Raw genomic sequence first — 21,472 nt, forward strand, 5'->3', positions numbered from 1 at the left:
CCAAACACCAGGCGAAAGAACAAGACCGGCCCAAAACCAGGACCCAACCAGTCCGGAGAACAACAAAGGAAATCGCACAACCACAAACATGAACAGAGGAAAAATAAGCCCGCACAAAGAGCAGGCGGGCCTTACCGGCTTAAATAGCCCAACTAAAACCTAAACAAGAAACAGGTGTAACCAATAAGACAAAACCAACAGAAAAGGGAAAAGGGATCGGTGGCAGCTAGTAGACCGGTGACAACGACCGCCGAGCACCGGCCGAACAGGAAGAGGAGACACCTTCGGTGGGAGTCGTGACACTACCTGTATTTGACATAGTTATTTCACTGAACACTAGCTGGTTTAATTGTATTTTTGGCAGTGAAACGAGGCTAACCAGGCAAGGGAAACATCACCCAAATGTATGGAAAATATAAATGAACTGTTTAGTATAAATACTGTAGTATTACTATAGCTAAACCATATATATAAATACTATATTATAGTACTATATTATAGTATTTACTGTAGTGTTTTGTGGACATTACTGCAGTGTTTTTGTTTTATCTTTAGAAGTGGGAGCTTTCTCCTTGACAAAACCTACGGGACAATTAGAAAAATAGAACATTTTTCATAACCTGTAGGTAGGAACTGGAGTCTAAACGGAGAGATGTTCTATAACCTGTAGGTAGGAACTGGAGTCTAAACGGATAGATGTTCTATAACCTGTAGGTAGGAACTGGAGTCTAAACGGATAGATGTTCTATAACCTGTAGGTAGGAACTGGAGTCTAAACGGATAGATGTTCTATAACCTGTAGGTAGGAACTGGAGTCTAAACGGATAGATGTTCTATAACCTGTAGGTAGGAACTGGAGTCTAAACGGATAGATGTTCTATAACCTGTAGGTAGGAACTGGAGTCTAAACGGATAGATGTTCTATAACCTGTAGGTAGGAACTGGAGTCTAAACGGATAGATGTTCTATAACCTGTAGGTAGGAACTGGAGTCTAAACGGATAGATGTTCTATAACCTGTAGGTAGGAACTGGAGTCTAAACGGATAGATGTTCTATAACCTGTAGGTAGGAACTGGAGTCTAAACGGATAGATGTTCTATAACCTGTAGGCCTGTGAGGAACACAATATGGTCTATACTTGATATGTAAGTTGATCATGGGTGGCACACAAATTGGGATATGGGGAGGGGAATGGATGGGGTATATATGCAACTTAAATACTGTAGTATTACTATAGTTAAACTATAGTGTTTTTGCAGACAGTGGACAATGTAGTGTTTTTGCTGACTAGTGTAGTATTTAGTATAGATTTTTGCGGATAATACTGTAGTATTCTACAATATACTACAAAAGTATATAGTAAGCACTACATGATCAAGGGGCACTACATTGTGTAGTATAGCATACGACAAAATTCTATAGTAACAACTACACATGATCAAGGGATACTACAGTGTGGAGTATAGTACAGAATTCTAGAAGTACATTAGTCTTCTATTGTAAACTGTAGTATTTTTGCATGTGGGGAGTCTGTTGCTTTAGCCAGGGAAGCCAAGTGAAAGTGCACTCTGGGCATTTGTAAATTCAGATCATTGTCAGATTGTCCGTTTGTAAATTCAGAGCATTTCGCTCTGGGAGTATTCAGAGTGCACACTGGATGCTCTGTCCAAGGAGTAGGGTGACTTGAGCATTCTGACCTTACAACAGCAGTCAAGCACCCAAGGTAACTGGCTAGCTACTTCCAGACACAAATGAGAGAACACCTCACTCACTCTGACCATTTTACTCGCCCTAGCAGAGCTGGTTAAAAAGTTTTCATTTTATCTAGAGCAGTGGTGATTGTATATGTGCTGCTTGCATCAATTTAATTATGCATTTTTGCCGAAGTTTACTTTATTACATTGGTCAACATTTTCTTAACATTTGTCATAATTAGTTAAAGCAATGAATTTGTATCCGCTCTCGGTTAGTATGAGTATTCAAACACAGCTAATATCTTTCCATTGAATCTATGAACGCTAAAGCTTTGTTGGGGATTTAACGCACCGCCTCGACACATGTAAGAGAAGAAAGATAACTTTATTTTGATGGGTGTTTTTGTGGAATTGAGAAAAGTCATCATTTAATAAAGTTCAAATGTTTACACATTAGATGCGCTGAAATGAAAGCAACTTCGGAAAATGAACAGTGATTATAGTGAAACTTTGATCTCACAACAATGTAAAGTATGTTTAGGTAGGTGTAATCTAGAACCAAAGGTGTTGTAAAGTATGTTTAGGTAGGTGTAATCTAGAACCAAAGGTGTTGTAAAGTATGTTTAGGTAGGTGTAATCTAGAACCAAAGGTGTTGTAAAGTATGTTTAGGTAGGTGTAATCTAGAACCAAAGGTGTTGTAAAGTATGTTTAGGTAGGTGTAATCTAGAACCAAAGGTGTTGTAAAGTATGTTTAGGTAGGTGTAATCTAGAACCAAAGGTGTTGTAAAGTATGTTTAGGTAGGTGTAATCTAGAACCAAAGGTGTTGTAAAGTATGTTTAGGTAGGTGTAATCTAGAACCAAAGGTGTTGTAAAGTATGTTTAGGTAGGTGTAATCTAGAACCAAAGGTGTTGTAAAGTATGTTTAGGTAGGTGTAATCTAGAACCAAAGGTGTTGTAAAGTATGTTTAGGTAGGTGTAATCTAGAACCAAAGGTGTTGTAAAGTATGTTTAGGTAGGTGTAATCTAGAACCAAAGGTGTTGTAAAGTATGTTTAGGTAGGTGTAATCTAGAACCAAAGGTGTTGTAAAGTATGTTTAGGTAGGTGTAATCTAGAACCAAAGGTGTTGTAAAGTATGTTTAGGTAGGTGTAATCTAGAACCAAAGGTGTTGTAAAGTATGTTTAGGTAGGTGTAATCTAGAACCAAAGGTGTTGTAAAGTATGTTTAGGTAGGTGTAATCTAGAACCAAAGGTGTTGTAAAGTATGTTTAGGTAGGTGTAATCTAGAACCAAAGGTGTTGATTCTGCTATTGACACTTGTTGAATTATGCAAGAGAACGTGACAACAGTAAATAATAAAGCCGTCTAGGCAGTGCAGGTGTAATCATGCAAATGAGGCACATACGTTTCTTCATTTTAACAAAATATTTAAAAAATACCTGTGACAATAAGAATATGAGTGGATTTTAAGAATATATATATATATATATATTCATATATATATATATATATATATATATATTTTTTTTTACAATAAATGTAATACCTGAATTCCCATCAAAAGCCCTGAACTCCATTCATTATTTGGCCGTGCCAGTAAAATGTTTTATGTGCTACAATTCAGTCAATATCTGATGGATTACAAAAATTAAACTGTTGCGTTTATTAGAATTGTTTAAAAAAAATGTTTAACCATTTTGATTGTAGTAGAGGCAGGGAGAAGGAAGGAGGGAGGGGGCTCTAGAGCACAGATAACCAGCCTGGGGCAGTATAAGCAGAGAAGACAGGAGGAGAGAGGCTCTAGAGTACATCCAGTCCTCTTCCTCTAGCAAAGCACATGCAGGAGCAGAGTTCACTGTCTGCATGAGTGGCTGATTGAGCCAGACCAATCTGTTAAGGTGGATGGAGATCAGACAGACAGATGCCACTGAACACCTGATGAGATTCCTCTCCTCACTTTCCTCTAAAGGATGGCTGGAAAGTCCATCCACAGTCCCTCCATTATGAGTTTACGTCATCAATGTAGGCTTTACGAAATCTTGTATGTTGCAGTTAATTGTAGATTTACTGTGCTAAAAGCTGTAACTGAATAATAAGAACTACATCTTTCTCCAAACATCAAAAAGGAAAATCAAACAGCCATATAATATCCATGATTTTAAAATGGTACACTTGCAATGACTGCCTGGTATTGTGATGCAATCATTTTCATGGTATTTTGGAAAGTTCTTTCAACTGATGGTGGACTGCCATGGTAATGTAGAATATTCATTCAAATGATACTAACTAATGTGGCTTATACAAATGAAATACATTTTTTGTAATGTCAGTTGAGGTGACTCAACAAATCACATGGTTGTGACTAGAGGAAGTGCAGCTACGACCGGAAGTGCCTTTTCATAGCAGGTTAGGAGATAATTTTAGCTCCAAAGGGCCGTCCATACGAAGGACAATAATGATAAAAATATTTTTTTATATTCAAGTGAACAGGAGCGTTCACACAACGATACCTACAAAATGAATGGAGATTTTATATATTTTATTTTTTCACCTTTATTTAACCAGGTAAGCTAGTTGAGAACAAGTTCTCATTTACAACTGTGACCTGGCCAAGATAAAGCAAAGCAGTGAGACACAAACAGCAACACAGATTTACACATGGAGTAAACAAGCGGTCAATAACACAATAGGAAAAAAACTGTCTATATACAGTGTGTGCAAATGGCGTGAGGAGGTAAGGCAATAAATGGGCCATAGTAGCGAAGTAATTACAATTTAGCAAATTAACATGAGTGATGGATGAGCAGATGGTGATGTGCAAGTAGTGATACTGGTGTGCAAAAGAGCAGAAAAGTAAATAAAAACAGTATGGGGATGAGGTAGGGAGATTGGGTGGGCTATTTACAGATGGACTATGTCCAGCTGCAGCGATCGGTTAGCTGCTCAGATGGCTAATGCTTAAAGTTAGTGAGGGAGGTATAAGTCTCCAACGTCTGCTATTAAAAAAAAAAACATTGATTATTGTTATTTTTATTTTTTTTATAAATGTTTTTTTTCTCCGCAATTCGTTCCAGTCATTGACAGCAGAGAACTGGAAGGAAAGATGGCCAAAGGAGTTGTTGGCTTTGGGGATGACCAGTGAGATATACCTGCTGGAGCGCATGCTACGGGTGGGTGTTGTTATTGTGACCAGTGAGCTGAAATAAGGCGGGGCTTTACCTAGCAAAGACATACAGTGGGGCAAAAAAATATTTAGTCAGCCACCAATTGTGCAAGTTCTCCCACTTAAAAAGATGAGAGAGGCCTGTAATTTTCATCATAGGTACACTTCAACTATGACAGACAAAATTAGAAAAAAAATCCAGAAAATCACATTGTAGGATTTTTTATGAATTTATTTGCAAATTATGGTGGAAAATGTCCGGCAAGTGTCTTCACTGACATTTTCAACCTCTCCCTGACCGAGTCTGTAATACCTACATGTTTTAAGCAGAACACCATAGTGCCCAAGGAAGTGAAGATAACCTGCCTAAAATGATTACCGCCTGTAGCATTCACGTTGGTAGCCATGAAGTGCTTGGAAAGAGTGGTCATGGCTCACATCAACAACATCATCCTGGATATCCTAGATCCACTCCAATTCGCATACCGCCCCAACAGATCCACAGATGACGCAATCTCAATCACATTCCACACTGCCCTTTCCCACCTGAACAAAAGGAACACCTATGTGAGAATGCTGTTCATTGACTACAGCTCTGCGTAGTCCACAAAGCTCATAACTAAGCTAAGGACCCTGGGACTAAACACTTCCCCTACAACTGGATCCTGGACTTCCTGACAGGCCACCCCCAGGGTAGGTAACAACATTTGCCACACTAATCCTCAACATAGGGGCTCCTCAGGGGTCTATGCTTAGTCCCCTCCTGTACTCCCTGTTCACCCACGACTGCATGGCCAAACATGACTCCAACACCATCAAGTTTGCTGATGACCCAACAGTGGTAGGCCTGATTACCGACAATGATGAGACAGCCTATAGGGAGGAGGTCAGAGACCTGGCAGGGTTCTGCCAGGACAACAACCTCTCCCTCAATGTGAGTAAGACAAAGGAGCTGATCGTGGACTACAGAAAAAGGCGGGAACAGGCTCCCAATAACATTGACGGGGCTGTAGTGGAGCGGGTTGAGAGTTTCAAGTTCCTTGGTGTCCACATCACCAACAAACTATCATGGTCCCATCAAACCAACACAGTCGTGAAGAGGGCACGACAACACCTTTTTCCCCCCAGGAGACTGAAAAGATTTGCCATGGGTCCCCAATTCCTCAAAGTTCTAGAGCTGCACCATCGAGAGCATCCTACATCGCCTGATATGGCAACTGCTCATCTGACCGTAAGGCGCTACAGTGGGCAGTGCGTACGGCCCAGTACATCACTGGGGCCAAGCTTCTTGCCATTCAGGACCTATATAATAGGCACTGTCAAAGGAAAGCCCATAAAATTGTCAGACTCCAGTCACCCAAGTCACAGACTGTTCTCTCTGCTACCGCAAGGTAAGCGGTACCGGAGCACCAAGTCTAGGACCAAAAGGCTCCTTAACAGCTTCTACCCCCAAGCCATAAGAATGCTGAACAATTAATAAAATGGCCACACGGACTATTTACATTGACACCCCCTCCCCTCCATTTGTATTGTACACTGCTACTTGCTGTTTCTTATCAATGCATAGTCACTTTACCCCTACCTACATGAACAAATACCCCCCTCACATTGACTCGGTACCGGTTCCTCCTGTATATAGCCTCGTTATTATTTTGTGTTACTTTTATTATTATTTTTACTTAAGTTTATTTGGTAAATATTTTATTAACTCTTTCTTGAACTGCATTGTTGGTTAAGGACTTGTAAGTAAACATTTTGCAGAAATGTCTAAACCTGTTGTATTCAGCGCATGTGACAAATAAAGTTTGATTTGCACGCTGCCTATAAAATGGTGACAACTGAGCTGCACTTCATAACCTCTTGCCAAATGTATGACCATATTAGAGAGACCTATTTCCCCAGATCCAATTTTGATGAATTCCCATATCTATTGGGTGAAATACCACACTGTGCAATCCCACCAGCAAGATTTGTGACCTGTTACCACAAGAAAAGGGCAACCAGTGAAGAACAAACACCATTGTAAATACAACATATATTTATTTTCCCTTTTGTAGTTGAACTATTTGCACATCATTACAACACGGTATATATAATATTTGAACTGTCTTTATTATTTTGGAATTTTTGTGAGTGTAATGTTTACGAGAGAGAGAGATCAATTTCTCACCTTTCTGTCTGGCCAGTTGAACTTGGCGAAAACATCGTCGTACATCTGTGTGGCCCCGTCAGTCACAAGCATGATGGCCTGGCTACACACACTGCCGTGCCCAGTCTGGTTAAACTACACACACATTCAGGAAAAGAGATTTGTCTGGGACTGTGTTGCACTTCCGTTGCAAAAATACAGGCTCGTGACTTGACTATAGTTATAGGCATATTTTGGTTAATTGAAGTTCAGATGATTAATTTATATAAATATACAGACAATTATCGACTAGATTATTTAAAACATTTCTAATAAGGAAACTCATTGAGTTGAACAAGATCTCCATCATCAGGAGAAAATGATGACCACTTTTGCACCATTATTCAGAGGGCCACCCACCGAAAATGTCTTGTTCCGTGACCCAAAAACAGCAGTTTAAAATTTCAGCAACAGTTTGTAGATAATGTTATGAACATGAATACGGTGTGATTAAAAACTTGAAGTGGCACATTATTTATCTTTGAAATCACAGAGCATCTTGGAAATTTCCCTAGCAACGTTCCGACGTTGTTTCACCTTCGTTACTTTTTTTGCACACTGGCGCAAGCAACACGTGTTACTGTCATTGATCCAGATGAACCCCGAAATGAGAATGTTTTAACCAGGTACAGTACAGTGTGAAGACATTTTTTGGCAGCTGTATAGAGAGCAATAGTAATGTCGTCTTTTTGTAGGCACTGACATCACCTGTCATGTGTGCTCCCTCTCGGCCTCTAGGTCACCAGGCTGCTCGTCTATGGCGCACACCTGTCACCAGCGATACACGCATTTGCCTGGACTCCATCACCTCCTTGATTACCCCCTCCTTTATGTCACTCCCTTTGGTTTCTTCTCCAGTTGTCATTGTTTCAGGTCGGTGCGCTGTTTGTGTTTTCCTGTTTTGGTCATTTATTCATTAAATGTATTCACTCCCTGAACTTGCTTCCCGACTCTCAGCGTACATCGTTACACCACCATGGTTCATTGGCCAAATGATGGGGAAATGAATGGTGTTTTTGGATAAATGCTGAAAACAAGGTCTACGGTAAACACAGGTTTAGGAGATCGTATACGTTATGTTCTATGAGATAAAGATGATCAGCTAACGTGCATTTTTGTGAATTTTGAAGCATTTGTCATAAAAAAAACACTAAGGCTTCATAATTGATAAAGGTCATTTTTAACTGACTGGTATTACCTCCATAGAACAAAACGTATCAGATCTCCTAAGTGTGTATTAACCTCTGACCTATTTTGGGCGTTTATCCCAAATCCCTATTCTTTCCCCATTTAATATCCCCCCTGGGGATGACTCTACGAACCAGACTTAACTCATTTAGGACTACAAGGGTTTTAGGACTACAAGCTGGCGAGCTCTATTAAGCTTAGAGGGGCCATTGTTGCTCTTGCCTACTAGCGAAACTAAAGACAGCATAACGTTTGCTAGCTAACACAGCTCTCAAAACAAGAATGGTCCCGACACCTAAATAAAGCACTGTTCTGCCATCTGAGAAAAATATATTTTGCATGTTTCTGCAAGGATGTACAACGGAACTTGTGGAAAAATTGTAACCGAGATGTAACTTGGCAACCTCATAATGTTGCGAGGAGAAATGATAAAAAATGTGCTATGATTTCAAATCGTACCTTTGATTTATAATATTGAACTAATGTGCAGCTTTTACAAGGTTTGAATGACTCAGTGTTTATATTCATAAAATCATCTATTAAGATGTTGAATTTTGCAGTTTTGTTTACTGGGTCACGGAATGCCTTTTCAGAAGCCTTTTTTTTGTGGATGGCCTTGGACCACATGGTCTTCACGACAGCCAGCTGACTATCTTCAAAAACAAGCACCATTTATCCACGGGGCATGTTCATCTGTCCTCTAATCCTATCCCATCTCTGTCTTTGAGGCCTGGGCTAACTCTGAGACAGACCTGGGTCCATATACAATTTAAAATCATTTCAAATCCTGGGCTTGAGTTTGCATGAGACAATGGAAGCAATATAATAGTCATACGAAATAAAAACTCTGCCCATTTGGCACTCCAGGCAGGCTAAAGCAAATGCTAAAGATTTCAAATAGTATTTGAACCCAGGTCCGCTTTGAAACTCAGCTGCCTGTCACCTCTGCCCTTGGCCATGCCTGTAATGTCTGTTTTCGTTGCTGATGTCTGATGATGTCTGATACTGGCGTCCCATCAGGGACTAAAACACAGATCATCTCTTTGTAAATAAACTGGGAAGTGCAGCCCACATTAATCTGATGGCAGAAGATGCATGGTGGTAATTAAATAGCTTATTGACCCGTGACAGAGGGAATGTGGAGAAATAGAGCTTTGTGGAGTGAGCACCATTATTGCCGTATAAAAGCCGCTGAGCTGAGCACGGCTCTGCTCCCAAAACACACCGGCAGCAGCGTTTTGTAAGAGTGTGTGTGGAGACAGACATACATACACACACAGGATTACAATACCGCACGGACTGTCTCTCTTGACACACACTCATCCCTCACACATGCATGCACAGTGGTCTCCACACACACTGCAGATTACCACAAGTTGACCTTGCTCAGAGCATCTCTTAACGCTAAAGAGTTACTGTAGATATGTCAAAGAGACCAATATAAACACAGCATATGGAGCAAATGATTTAAATGTATTTTGTCAACAATATGGTCAATGCTAAGAGCATGTTTAGAGCTAGGCAGGTTTGTCGGAGGCAGAGAACTGTAAATAAGGCAGCATTGGATCAAACTAACAGCATTGAAAGCCTGTCCACCACAGTGAACTACACAGAAAATGAAATAATGTTTAGAACAGATTCAGGGTAGAATACATGATACCATGGTAGGATTTGAGTTTTGACAAATGTGGAGATGATGGGAACATGTGGTGATCAGTATTATGGTCAAGGTGTGTTTTTGATCAGACCACAGTGCTGCTTCTAGCAGAGAAACACACAAACACCTCCAGGCAACCCTAGTCTTGATACACCACTAGTCAATTGCTTTCTACCTTCGATCTGCTCTGCTAAGGGATAGTATAGAGAATGAAATGGCCATAGCCCAGTTAGAATCCATCCCGTCCATTCACCAAGGTGGTAGCCTAGCCTAGAGTAGCAATGTATTTCACACTCAGCCTATTGGCCGCCTGATTACCATATTCATTGCACTAGATTGAATTAATCAGACAAATGCAGACGTTGAAGCCGTGCTCCCAGGGCCCGGTGCAGAGCGGTGCGACAGACCGCTAGCCTGAAAACAGAGAGATAAGACCAGGAGCCTCTACCTTTTATCTCCACCGGCGTTGTGTTCCGATCATCCTCCTTATTAATCAGTACTGTTAATTACAACCATTAATCATCCTTCAGAATAGATGTGCCTGTGCTTGCAGGGCGGAATGGGGGACAGCAGGGATTGCGGCGAAGAGTTTCGAACGGTAGACAGGGAAGAGAAGTGCTATATTCAGAGCTTGAGAATAAGTATGTACACCTTACTGATTGATGCTGCTCCGTTTAAATCACTCAATTAGGTTGGGAAGTGAAAACTACTGTGCCTGAACTAATTGCCTTTCTACTCTAACTTCTCTGGCATGGATCCAAGTGTGTTTACGGATTTGTTGTTCAATCATGTAAAAAGTCATTCTGGAATTAAACCAAAGTCTGAGACACATATGAGAACCAATTTTTGTCTAAAGTTGTGTGTTTCATTTGGTCTCTGCTCTAGTATGTGATATGGATACACAGGCGCAGTACATGTAATTACTGTATATTAGTCTGTGCAATATCTGTGTTGAACGGATGAATGGATGAATTCAGGGGGTTTAAAGCCAGAGGCTGAACTTACATCACTTAGAATGGTGAATGCTTCGGTCAGAGCATCACCCAGCAGACCAATCCCTTTGGCAAACAGCTTGTCCAGATGTTCTCTAAAATGCTAACAGGAAAGAGGTAAACATACAGTATGATTTGAGTGATAATCAAACACATTCCCTCTGATATGATCTACATACAATTATGTGTGTGTTAGTGAGGAACTTACAGCTTTATTGTTTCTGTCTGCTCGTACCAGTGTACCATTCAGACAAGGCTCCACATAGTGAATCTCTTGATTGTACTGTGAACAGACATATGGAGAGGGTTAGCTCTGAGTGGAATATCACGATAAGAGTGGACACACACACACATTCTAGACATACCTATTCATTTTCTAGATATGTTTTTAGATATGAGGTAGGATAATCATAAACACGGTATAGAAAAACTAGCAGCAGAAACCCCAGGTAAACAGAGAAGCTAAAATGCTACGGGTGATATATTAAGCAGACCCCCCCTCAACACACACATACACACACACACACACACATACACACACACACACACACACACACATACACACACACAGAGGTCAGTTCAATCAGACTGACAGCGATAATGTTGAAGAAGTCGTCGTCTCCCAGTGTGTCCAGTATAGAGGAGACTGTCTGTCTGGCGATGGTCAGTCTCAGGCCCTTCATACTGCCACTCACATCTACTAGAATCACCACGTCTTTAGGAGATGTCGCTGCCTGGATGTACCTGACCATGAAAGGATGACACAAGTATACACACACTAATCAGAATGTCAGTTCTATCTATCTATCTATCTATCTATCTATCTATCTATCTATCTATCTATCTATCTATCTATCTATCTATCTATCTATCTATCTATCTATCTATCTATCTATCTATCTATCTATCTATCTATCTATTTACTGGGGGTATATAGTGTGGCATAACAACACAAAACATGCTGCCCAACCTTGGACTGCAATGCAGCAAACACTGACTGGAATCAATGCAGCGCTAAAGCAACACACAACACATTAACAAAATCCACGACAGGGATCAAGATTTTGCCATAATGTACGCTGCACAAACAAGTAAAGCATGATATTGTAGGCTACACAGCAAGAGGAAAAACAGTTTCCTCATTGGCTAACGCTGACCTATTGTGAAAAAGCATACCATTTCCTGTTCCTGCAGTCAAAGGCGATGACTCCGTGTTCGTCTGGATGCCATTTGACCCCTGGAACCATGAGGAGAAAGACACTTAGCTAGATACACAGCGCATTACGTTACAGTCATACAGAGTGTAAAGACATTCCGGAGCCAACTACAGACTACAAAATGTCTTTAGAAACGCAGGTCTGTCTTTCCTTGCTATGTGTGTCTCAATAGAAATTGAGAGGAGAGTGGAGTCTAATGATGCCACATCCGTGAAGGGCACAGTGCTACGTTACATGTCCTACACACTAACAATACACTAGTCTCATTGGAACTAATGCATAACATTATCCACACACAGTCAGGCAGGGCACATTGGTGGTGGGTGACTTTAAATGATATGACTGCAATGTGAAGGGAATTCGATGAAGGGCATTATATATGAAATAACACTTTCTGTATCACCTCTAATTTCCCATATAAGTATCTGTGGTGTTATAGTACTGCAGTCAGCACGGTCACTGTCTGACGATCACTGTCGGTGCTCTAATGAACCCTTAGCTCTGCCTTAGTTCTGCCTTAGCTCTGCCTTAGCTCTGCCTTAGCTCTGGACTGTGTTGCAGTGTGCTGCTGGTATCCTCTCTGATGGTCTGTAAAATTACAACATTAGCTAAATCACCCTTTGAGTGATTCCATTTCATTTTCTCCCATTTCTTACAGTGACTGCTTCCTGTGTTTTGCCCCTCCCCCACTCTCCCCACACAAGCATGCACGCACACACACACACGCACACACACACACACACACACACACACACACACACACACACACACACACACACACACACAAACACACAAACACACACTACTCACCGGGATACTGCCTAAAGAAGCCCTTGGCACTGCCAAAGTACTGCCATATCAGGGACGGATCTTTTTCAAAGTTATCCACGAACACTTTATTCAAGGCCTCTGACCAGTACACCCCATTCACTATGGCAGGATCTGAGCGAGAGAGAGAGAGAGAGAGAGAGAGAGACTGTTAATTTTTTATTGTTTATTTCACTTGCTTTGGCAATGTTAACATATGTTTCCCATGCCAATAAAGCCCCTTAAATTGAATTGAATTGAATTGAGAGAGAGAGATAGAGAGAGACAGACAGAGAAATAGAGAGGACATTGTTTTGGCAATGTTAACATATGTTTTCCATGCCAATAAAGCCCACTGAATTGAATTGAATTGAATTGAGAGAGAGAGATAGAGAGAGACAGACAGAGAAATAGAGAGGACATTGTTTTGGCAATGTTAGCATATGTTTCCCATGCCAATAAAGCCCACTGAATTGAATTGAATAGAGGGGGAGGAGGGAGGGGAGAGAGACAGAGAGAGGGGAGGAGGGGCCGTGTGAGAGAGAGAACACCAAATTTAGACTCTGCAGCAGAATTCTGCAAAAAATATCCTCTGTGTACAACGTAAAACACCAAATAATGCACGCAGAGCATTTAGGCCGATACCTGGTAATTATCAAAATCCAGAAAATATCAAAATCCAGAAAAGAGCCTCTAAATTCTACAACCACCTAAAAGGAAGCGATTCCCAAACCTTCCATAACAAAGACATCACGTACAGAGAGATGAACCTGGAGAAGAGTCCCCTAAGCAAGCTGGTCCTGGGGCTCTGTTCACAAACACAAACACACCCCACAGAGCCCCAGGACAGCAACACAATTAGACCCAACCAAATCATGAGAAAACAAAAAGATAATTACTTGAACCATTGGAAAGAATTTACACAACAAAAAAAACAGCAGAAAACCTGACCACTGTGACTGAACCAAAAAAAATGAAATATTTGACTATTTACAGACTCAGTGAGCAAAGCCTTGCTATTGACAAAGGCCGCCGAAGGCAGACCTGGCTCTAAAGAGAAGACAGGCTTTGTGCCCACTGCCCACAAAATGAGGTGGAAACTGAGCTGCTCTTCCTAACCTCCTGCCAAATTCGAGACACATATTTCTCTCAGATTACATAGACCCATAAAGAATTCGAAAACAACTCCCATATCTATTGAATACTACAGTGTGCAATCACAGCATGATTTGTGACCTGTTGCCACAAGAAAAGAGCAACCAGTGTAGAACAAACACCATTGTAAATACAAAGTATATTTGTTTATTTATTTTCCCTTATGTACTTTAACAATTTGTACATCGTTACAACACTGTATATAGACATAATAGGACATTTGAAATGTATTTTTTGTTTTGGATCTTTTGTGAGTGTAATGTTTGTTGTTAATTGTTTTGTTTATTTCACAATAAAGCCCCTTAAATTGAAATTGAAATTGAGATTCCAAAAGGGTTCTTCGGGCTGTCCCCATAGGAAAACCCTTTTTGGTTCTAGATAGAACCCTTTCTACAGAGGGTTCTACATAGAACCCAAAAGGGTTCTACCTGCAATTAAAAAGGCTTCTTCAAAGGATTCCCATATGGGGACAGCAGAAGAACCCTTTAAGGTTCTAGATAACACCATTTTTTCTAAGAGTGTAATAACAAAGGTAATAATGGTCATAATCTCCATTAACACTGAACACAGTAGTGCTGGACCGTTGACCTTTGGCCTTTATTGACCCCTCTGGTGGAGGGACAAACATTGTGACTAAATAATGCCCTCCCATCCTTCTGCTGCATGGTCTCCACACACACGCGTACGCGCACACACACACACTGAGGCTCTCAGATAGCCTTCCATTGTGCAGAGAACAGAGAGGGGTGGGGTGCACTGAGGAGGCCATTATAGACAGACAAAAGAGACCCAGGGCTACACAGAGACAGGTGACACGATGAGCTATAAAACAAATAACAGCTGAACGTTACTTCAAGAGACACAACCCCATCCCTTCTTTTCTCCTCTCCTCACCCTTCCCTCTTCTCCTCACTCACTCCATTGTCTTTGAAAGGCCTGTAGTGTGACTGCTCTCTCTATCTTTGGGCCATTATGGATCCCTTCTCCACTGTCTACTCCTATCTCCACCCCCTTCCACCCTCTACCCCCTCCCTCTACCTCCGCCCTCTACCCCGGCCCTCTACCCCCACCCTCTACCCCACCCTCTACCTCCGCCCTCTACCCCCACCCTCTACCTCCGCCCTCTACCCCCGCCCTCTACCTCCGCCCTCTACCCCCGCTCTCTACCTGCGCCCTCTACCCCCACCCTCTACCTCCGCCCTCTACCCCGCCCTCTACCTCCGCCCTCTACTCCCGCTCTCTACCCCCTCCCTCTAACCCCTCCCTCTACCCACCTCCCTCTACCCCCGCTCTCTACCCACCGCCCTCTACCCCCGCCCTCTACCTCCCGCTCTCTACCCACCGCCCTCTACCCCCCGCTCTCTACCCACCTCCCTCTACCTCCGACCTCTACGTCTGACCTCTACCTCCGCCCTCTACCCCGCTCTCTACCCACCTCACTCTACACCCGCCCTCTACCCCCGCCCTCTACCCCCGCTCTCTACCCACCTCCCTCTACCTCTGCCCTCTACCCCGCTCTCTACCCACCTCCCTCTACCCCCGCCCTCTCCCTCTGCCCTCTACCCACCTCCTCTACCCCCGCCCTCTACCTCTGCCCTCTACCCCGCTCTCTAACCCTTCCCTCTAACCCCTCCCTCTACCCCCACCCTCTACCTCCGCCTCTACCCCCGCCCTCTACCTCCGCCTCTACCCCCGCTCTCTACCTGCGCCCTCTACCCCCACCCTCTACCTCCGCCCTCTACCCCCACCCTCTACCTCCGCCCTCTACCCCCACCCTCTACCCCGCCCTCTACCTCCGCCCTCTACCCCCGCCCTCTACCCCCACCCTCTACCTCCGCCCCTCTACCCCCACCCTCTACCTCCGCCCCTCTACCCCCGCCCTCTACCTCCGCCCTCTACCCCCGCTCTCTAACCCTTCCCTCTAACCCCTCCCTCTACCCCCACCCTCTACCTCCGCCCTCTACCCCCCCGCCCTCCCCCACACCCCACATAGCCTGGTTCCTCTCTAGGTTTCTTCCTAGGTTTTGGCCTTTCTAGGGAGTTTTTCCTAGCCACCGTGCTTCTACACCTGCATTGCTTGCTGTTTGGGGTTTTAGGCTGGGTTTCTGTACAGCACTTTGAGATATCAGCTGATGTATGATGTGCTATATAAATACATTTGATTTGATTTGATTTTGATTTGATTTACCTCCGCCCTCTACCCCCCTTCTCTACCCACCTCCCTCTACCCACCTCCCTCTACCCCCGCCCTCTACCCCCGCTCTCTACCCACCTCCCTCTACCTCCAACCCTCTACCTCCGCCCTCTATCTCCGCCCTCTACCCACCTCCCTCTACCCCCTCCCTCTACCTACCTCCCTCTACCCCCCGCTCTCTACCCACCGCCCTCTACCCACGCCCTCTACCTCCGCCCTCTACCCCCGCCCTCTACCCCCACCCTCTACCTCCGCCCTCTACCCCCACCCTCTACCTCCGCCCTCTACCCCCGCCCTCTACCTCCGCCCTCTACCCCCGCTCTCTAACCCTTCCTCTAACCCCTCCCTCTACCCCCACCCTCTACCTCCGCCCTCTACCCCCGCCCTCTACCCCCACACCCCACATAGCCTGGTTCCTCTCTAGGTTTCTTCCTAGGTTTTGGCCTTTCTAGGGAGTTTTTCCTAGCCACCGTGCTTCTACACCTGCATTGCTTGCTGTTTGGGGTTTTAGGCTGGGTTTCTGTACAGCACTTTGAGATATCAGCTGATGCACGATGTGCTATATAAATACATTTGATTTGATTTGATTTTGATTTGATTTATCTCCGCCCTCTACCCCCGCTCTCTACCCACCTCCCTCTACCCACCTCCCTCTACCCCCGCCCTCTACCTCCACCCTCTACCCCCGCTCTCTACCCACCTCCCTCTACCTCCAACCCTCTACCTCCGCCCTCTATCTCCGCCTCTACCCACCTCCCTCTACCCCCTCCCTCTACCTACCTCCCTCTACCCCCGCTCTCTACCCACCGCCCTCTACCCACGCCCTCTACCTCCGCCCTCTACCCCCGCTCTCTACCCACCCACCTCCCTCTACCTCTGCCCTCTACCCCAGCGCTCTACCCACCTTCCTCTACCCCTGCTCTCTACCCACCTCCCTCTACCCCGCTCTCTACCCCGCCCTCTACCCACCTCCCTCTACCCCCGCTCTCTACCCACCGCCCTCTACCTCTGCCCTCTACCCCTGCTCTCTACCCACCTCCCTCTACCCCGCTCTCTACCCCCGCTCTCTACCCACCTCCCTCTACCCCCACCCTCTACCTCCGCCCTCTACCCCCACCCTCTACCTCCGCCCTCTACCCACCTCCCTCTACCCCGCTCTCTACCCACCGCCCTCTACCCCCCGCTCTCTACCCCCGCTCTCTACCCATCTCCCTCTACCCCGCTCTCTACCCACCTCCTTCTACCCCCACCCTCTACCTCCGCCCTCTACCCCCGCCCTCTACCTCCTCCCTCTAACCCCTCCCTCTACCCACCTCCCTCTACCCCCCGCTCTCTACCCACCACCCTCTACCCCGCCCTCTACCTCCGCCCCTCGACTACCCCCGCTCTCTACCCACCTCCCTCCACTCCCGCCCTCTACCCCTCCCTCTATCCACCTCCCTCTACCCCCCCCCTAACCCCACCCTCTACCTCCGCCCCTCTACCCCCCCTCTACCTCCGCCCTCTACTCCCGCTCTCTACCCCTCCCTCTACCCACCTCCCTCTACCCCGCTCTCTACCCACCGCCCTCTACCCCCCCCCCTCTACCCCCGCTCTCTACCCACCGCCCTCTACCCCCGCTCTCTACCCACCTCCCTCTACCTCCGACCTCTACGTCTGACCTCTACCTCCGCCCTCTACCCCCGCTCTACCTCACCCACCCACCCCGCCCTCTACCCCCGCCCTCTACCCACCTCCCCCTCCTCTACCCACCTCCAACCCTCTACCTCCGCCCTCTATCGCCGCTCTCTACCCACCGCCCTCTACCCCGCTCTCTACCCACCTCCCTCTACCTCTGCCCTCTACCCCGCTCTCTACCCACCTATCTCTACCCCCGCCCTCTCCCTCTGCCCCCTCTACCCACCTCCCTCTACCCCCGCTCTCTACCTCTGCCCTCTACCCCTGCTCTCTACCCACCTCCCTCTACCCCCGCTCTCTACCCATCTTCCTCTACCCCGCTCTCTACCCACCTTCCTCTACCTCTGCCCTCTAACCCTGCTCTCTACCCACCTCCCTCTACCCCCGCTCTCTACCCCTCTCTCTCTACCCCCCGCCCTCTACCCCGCTCTCTACCCACCGCCCTCTACCCCCCCCGCTCTCTACCCACCTCCCTCTACCCGCTCTCTACCCACCGCCCTCTACCCCCGCTCTCTACCCACCTCCCTCTACCCCCCTCTCTACCCACCGCCCTCTACCCACCGCCTCTACCCCCGCTCTACCCACCGCCCTCTACTCACCTCCCTCTACCCACCTCCCTCTACCCCCCGCTCTCTACCCACCGCCCTCTACCCACCGCCCTCTACCCCCCGCTCTCTACCCACCGCCCTCTACCCACCTCCCTCTACCTCCGCCAAAAAGATGGAGCGTTTCACTTTCTAAAATTGGAAATTCAATTATTTTCTTGAATTGACATGAAATTTACCCCAAACCTGCTTTTCACACAATTCAATAGATTTTTATTATCCCAGAAGGACAATTTATTTGCCACCATGAACTCTTATGACACCTCACGTGGGGGACTTCCTACTTTTCCATATCCATATCTGCACACTTCAACTATTATGCACTATATTGGCAGTGATTTCTGAGTGTCCCTACCTTTGTTATACATGTTGGTGGGCACCTGCACCACACTGAGGCTGAGGTTGACTGACAGGTTGTTGAAGTGGTCGTTGGGTTCGAGGAAAAACTCTCCTCCCAGCTCCACGTTGTTGCCCTCCTCATCCACCTCGTTGATCAGCACCGCGTTGAAGTACTCATACTGGGGAACAGACATGGTACACATAGAGTTAACAGAGTTAACATCCACATTGTTAATCAGCACCGCGTTGAAGTACTCATACTGGGGAACAGACATGGTACACATAGAGTTAACAGAGTTAACATCCACCTCGTTGATCAGCACCGCGTTGAAGTACTCATACTGGGGAACAGACACGGTACACATAGAGTTAACAGAGTTAACATCCACCTCGTTGATCAGCACCGCGTTGAAGTACTCATACTGGGGAACAGACATGGTACACATAGAGTTAACAGAGTTAATATCCACCTCGTTGATCAGCACCGCGTTGAAGTACTCATACTGGGGAACAGACATGGTACACATAGAGTTAACAGAGTTAACATCCACCTCGTTAATCAGCACCGCGTTGAAGTACTCATACTGGGGAACAGACATGGTACACATAGAGTTAACAGAGTTAACATCCACCTCGTTAATCAGCACCGCGTTGAAGTACTCATACTGGGGAACAGACATGGTACACATAGAGTTAACAGAGTTAACATCCACCTCGTTAATCAGCACCGCATTGAAGTACTCATACTGGGGAACAGACATGGTACACATAGAGTTAACAGAGTTAACATCCACATTGTTAATCAGCACCGCGTTGAAGTACTCATACTGGGGAACAGACATGGTACACATAGAGTTAACAGAGTTAACATCCACCTCGTTGATCAGCACCGCGTTGAAGTACTCATACTGGGGAACAGACACGGTACACATAGAGTTAACAGAGTTAACATCCACCTCGTTGATCAGCACCGCGTTGAGGTACTCATACTGGGGAACAGACATGGTACACATAGAGTTAACAGAGTTAACATCCACATTGTTAATCAGCACCGCGGTGAAGTACTCATACTGGGGAACAGACATGGTACACATAGAGTTAACAGAGTTAACATCCACATTGTTAATCAGCACCGCGTTGAAGTACTCATACTGGGGAACAGACACGGTACACATAGAGTTAACAGAGTTAACATCCACCTCGTTGATCAGCACCGCGTTGAAGTACTCATACTGGGGAACAGACATGGTACACATAGAGTTAACAGAGTTAACATCCACCTCGTTAATCAGCACCGCGTTGAAGTACTCATACTGGGGAACAGACATGGTACACATAGAGTTAACAGAGTTAACATCCACCTCGTTAATCAGCACCGCGTTGAAGTACTCATACTGGGGAACAGACATGGTACACATAGAGTTAACAGAGTTAACATCCACCTCGTTAATCAGCACTGCGTTGAAGTACTCATACTGGGGAACAGACATGGTACACATAGAGTTAACAGAGTTAACATCCACATTGTTAATCAGCACCGCGTTGAAGTACTCATACTGGGGAACAGACACGGTACACATAGAGTTAACAGAGTTAACATCCACATTGTTAATCAGCACCGCGGTGAAGTGCTCATACCGGGGAACAGACATGGTACACATAGAGTTAACAGAGTTAACATCCACATTGTTAATCAGCACTGCGTTGAAGTACTCATACTGGGGAACAGACACGGTACACATAGAGTTAACAGAGTTAACATCCACATTGTTAATCAGCACCGCGTTGAAGTACTCATACTGGGGAACAGACATGGTACACATAGAGTTAACAGAGTTAACATCCACATTGTTAATCAGCACCGCGGTGAAGTACTCATACTGGGGAGGAATAGACACAGTGCAGATACTGTATATAGAGTTACAATCCAACTCAACAATCAGATCAGCACCGCGGTGAAGTACTCATACTGGGGAGGAATAGACACAGTGCAGATACTGTATATAGAGTTACAATCCAACTCAACAATCAGATCAGCACCGCGGTGAAGTACTCATACTGGGGAACAGACATGGTACACATAGAGTTAACAGAGTTAACATCCACCTCGTTAATCAGCACCACGTTGAAGTACTCATACTGGGGAACAGACATGGTACACATAGAGTTAACAGAGTTAACATCCACATTGTTAATCAGCACCGCGGTGAAGTACTCATACTGGGGAGGAATAGACACAGTGCAGATACTGTATATAGAGTTACAATCCAACTCAACAATCAGATCAGCACCGCGGTGAAGTACTCATACTGGGGAGGAATAGACACAGTGCAGATACTGTATATAGAGTTACAATCCAACTCAACAATCAGATCAGCACCGCGGTGAAGTACTCATACTGGGGAGGAATAGACACAGTGCAGATACTGTATATAGAGTTACAATCCAACTCAACAATCAGATCAGCACCGCGGTGAAGTACTCATACTGGGGAACAGACATGGTACACATAGAGTTAACAGAGTTAACATCCACATTGTTAATCAGCACCGCGGTGAAGTACTCATACTGGGGAGGAATAGACACAGTGCAGAT

The 21,472-nt window shown here is 45.2% G+C and overlaps 1 protein-coding gene across 1 annotated transcript in view; it reads right to left on the minus strand.

Annotated features, from left to right (window-relative positions):
* LOC115131688 (voltage-dependent calcium channel subunit alpha-2/delta-3-like) overlaps positions 1-21,472 on the minus strand; it is a 108,592-nt gene that overhangs the window by 69,476 nt on the left and 17,644 nt on the right. Inside the window, exons 5-11 of the mRNA XM_065003102.1 lie at positions 18,894-19,056; positions 12,911-13,042; positions 12,060-12,120; positions 11,477-11,627; positions 11,092-11,166; positions 10,897-10,986; positions 7,029-7,142 (exon numbers count right to left, since the gene is read on the minus strand). Of these exons, the coding sequence (XP_064859174.1) occupies positions 7,029-7,142; positions 10,897-10,986; positions 11,092-11,166; positions 11,477-11,627; positions 12,060-12,120; positions 12,911-13,042; positions 18,894-19,056 (786 nt within the window). The remainder of the gene's footprint in view (positions 1-7,028; positions 7,143-10,896; positions 10,987-11,091; positions 11,167-11,476; positions 11,628-12,059; positions 12,121-12,910; positions 13,043-18,893; positions 19,057-21,472) is intronic.

Source organism: Oncorhynchus nerka, linkage group LG2 (genome assembly GCF_034236695.1).
Source record: "Oncorhynchus nerka isolate Pitt River linkage group LG2, Oner_Uvic_2.0, whole genome shotgun sequence".
Lineage (NCBI taxonomy): Eukaryota > Metazoa > Chordata > Actinopteri > Salmoniformes > Salmonidae > Oncorhynchus > Oncorhynchus nerka.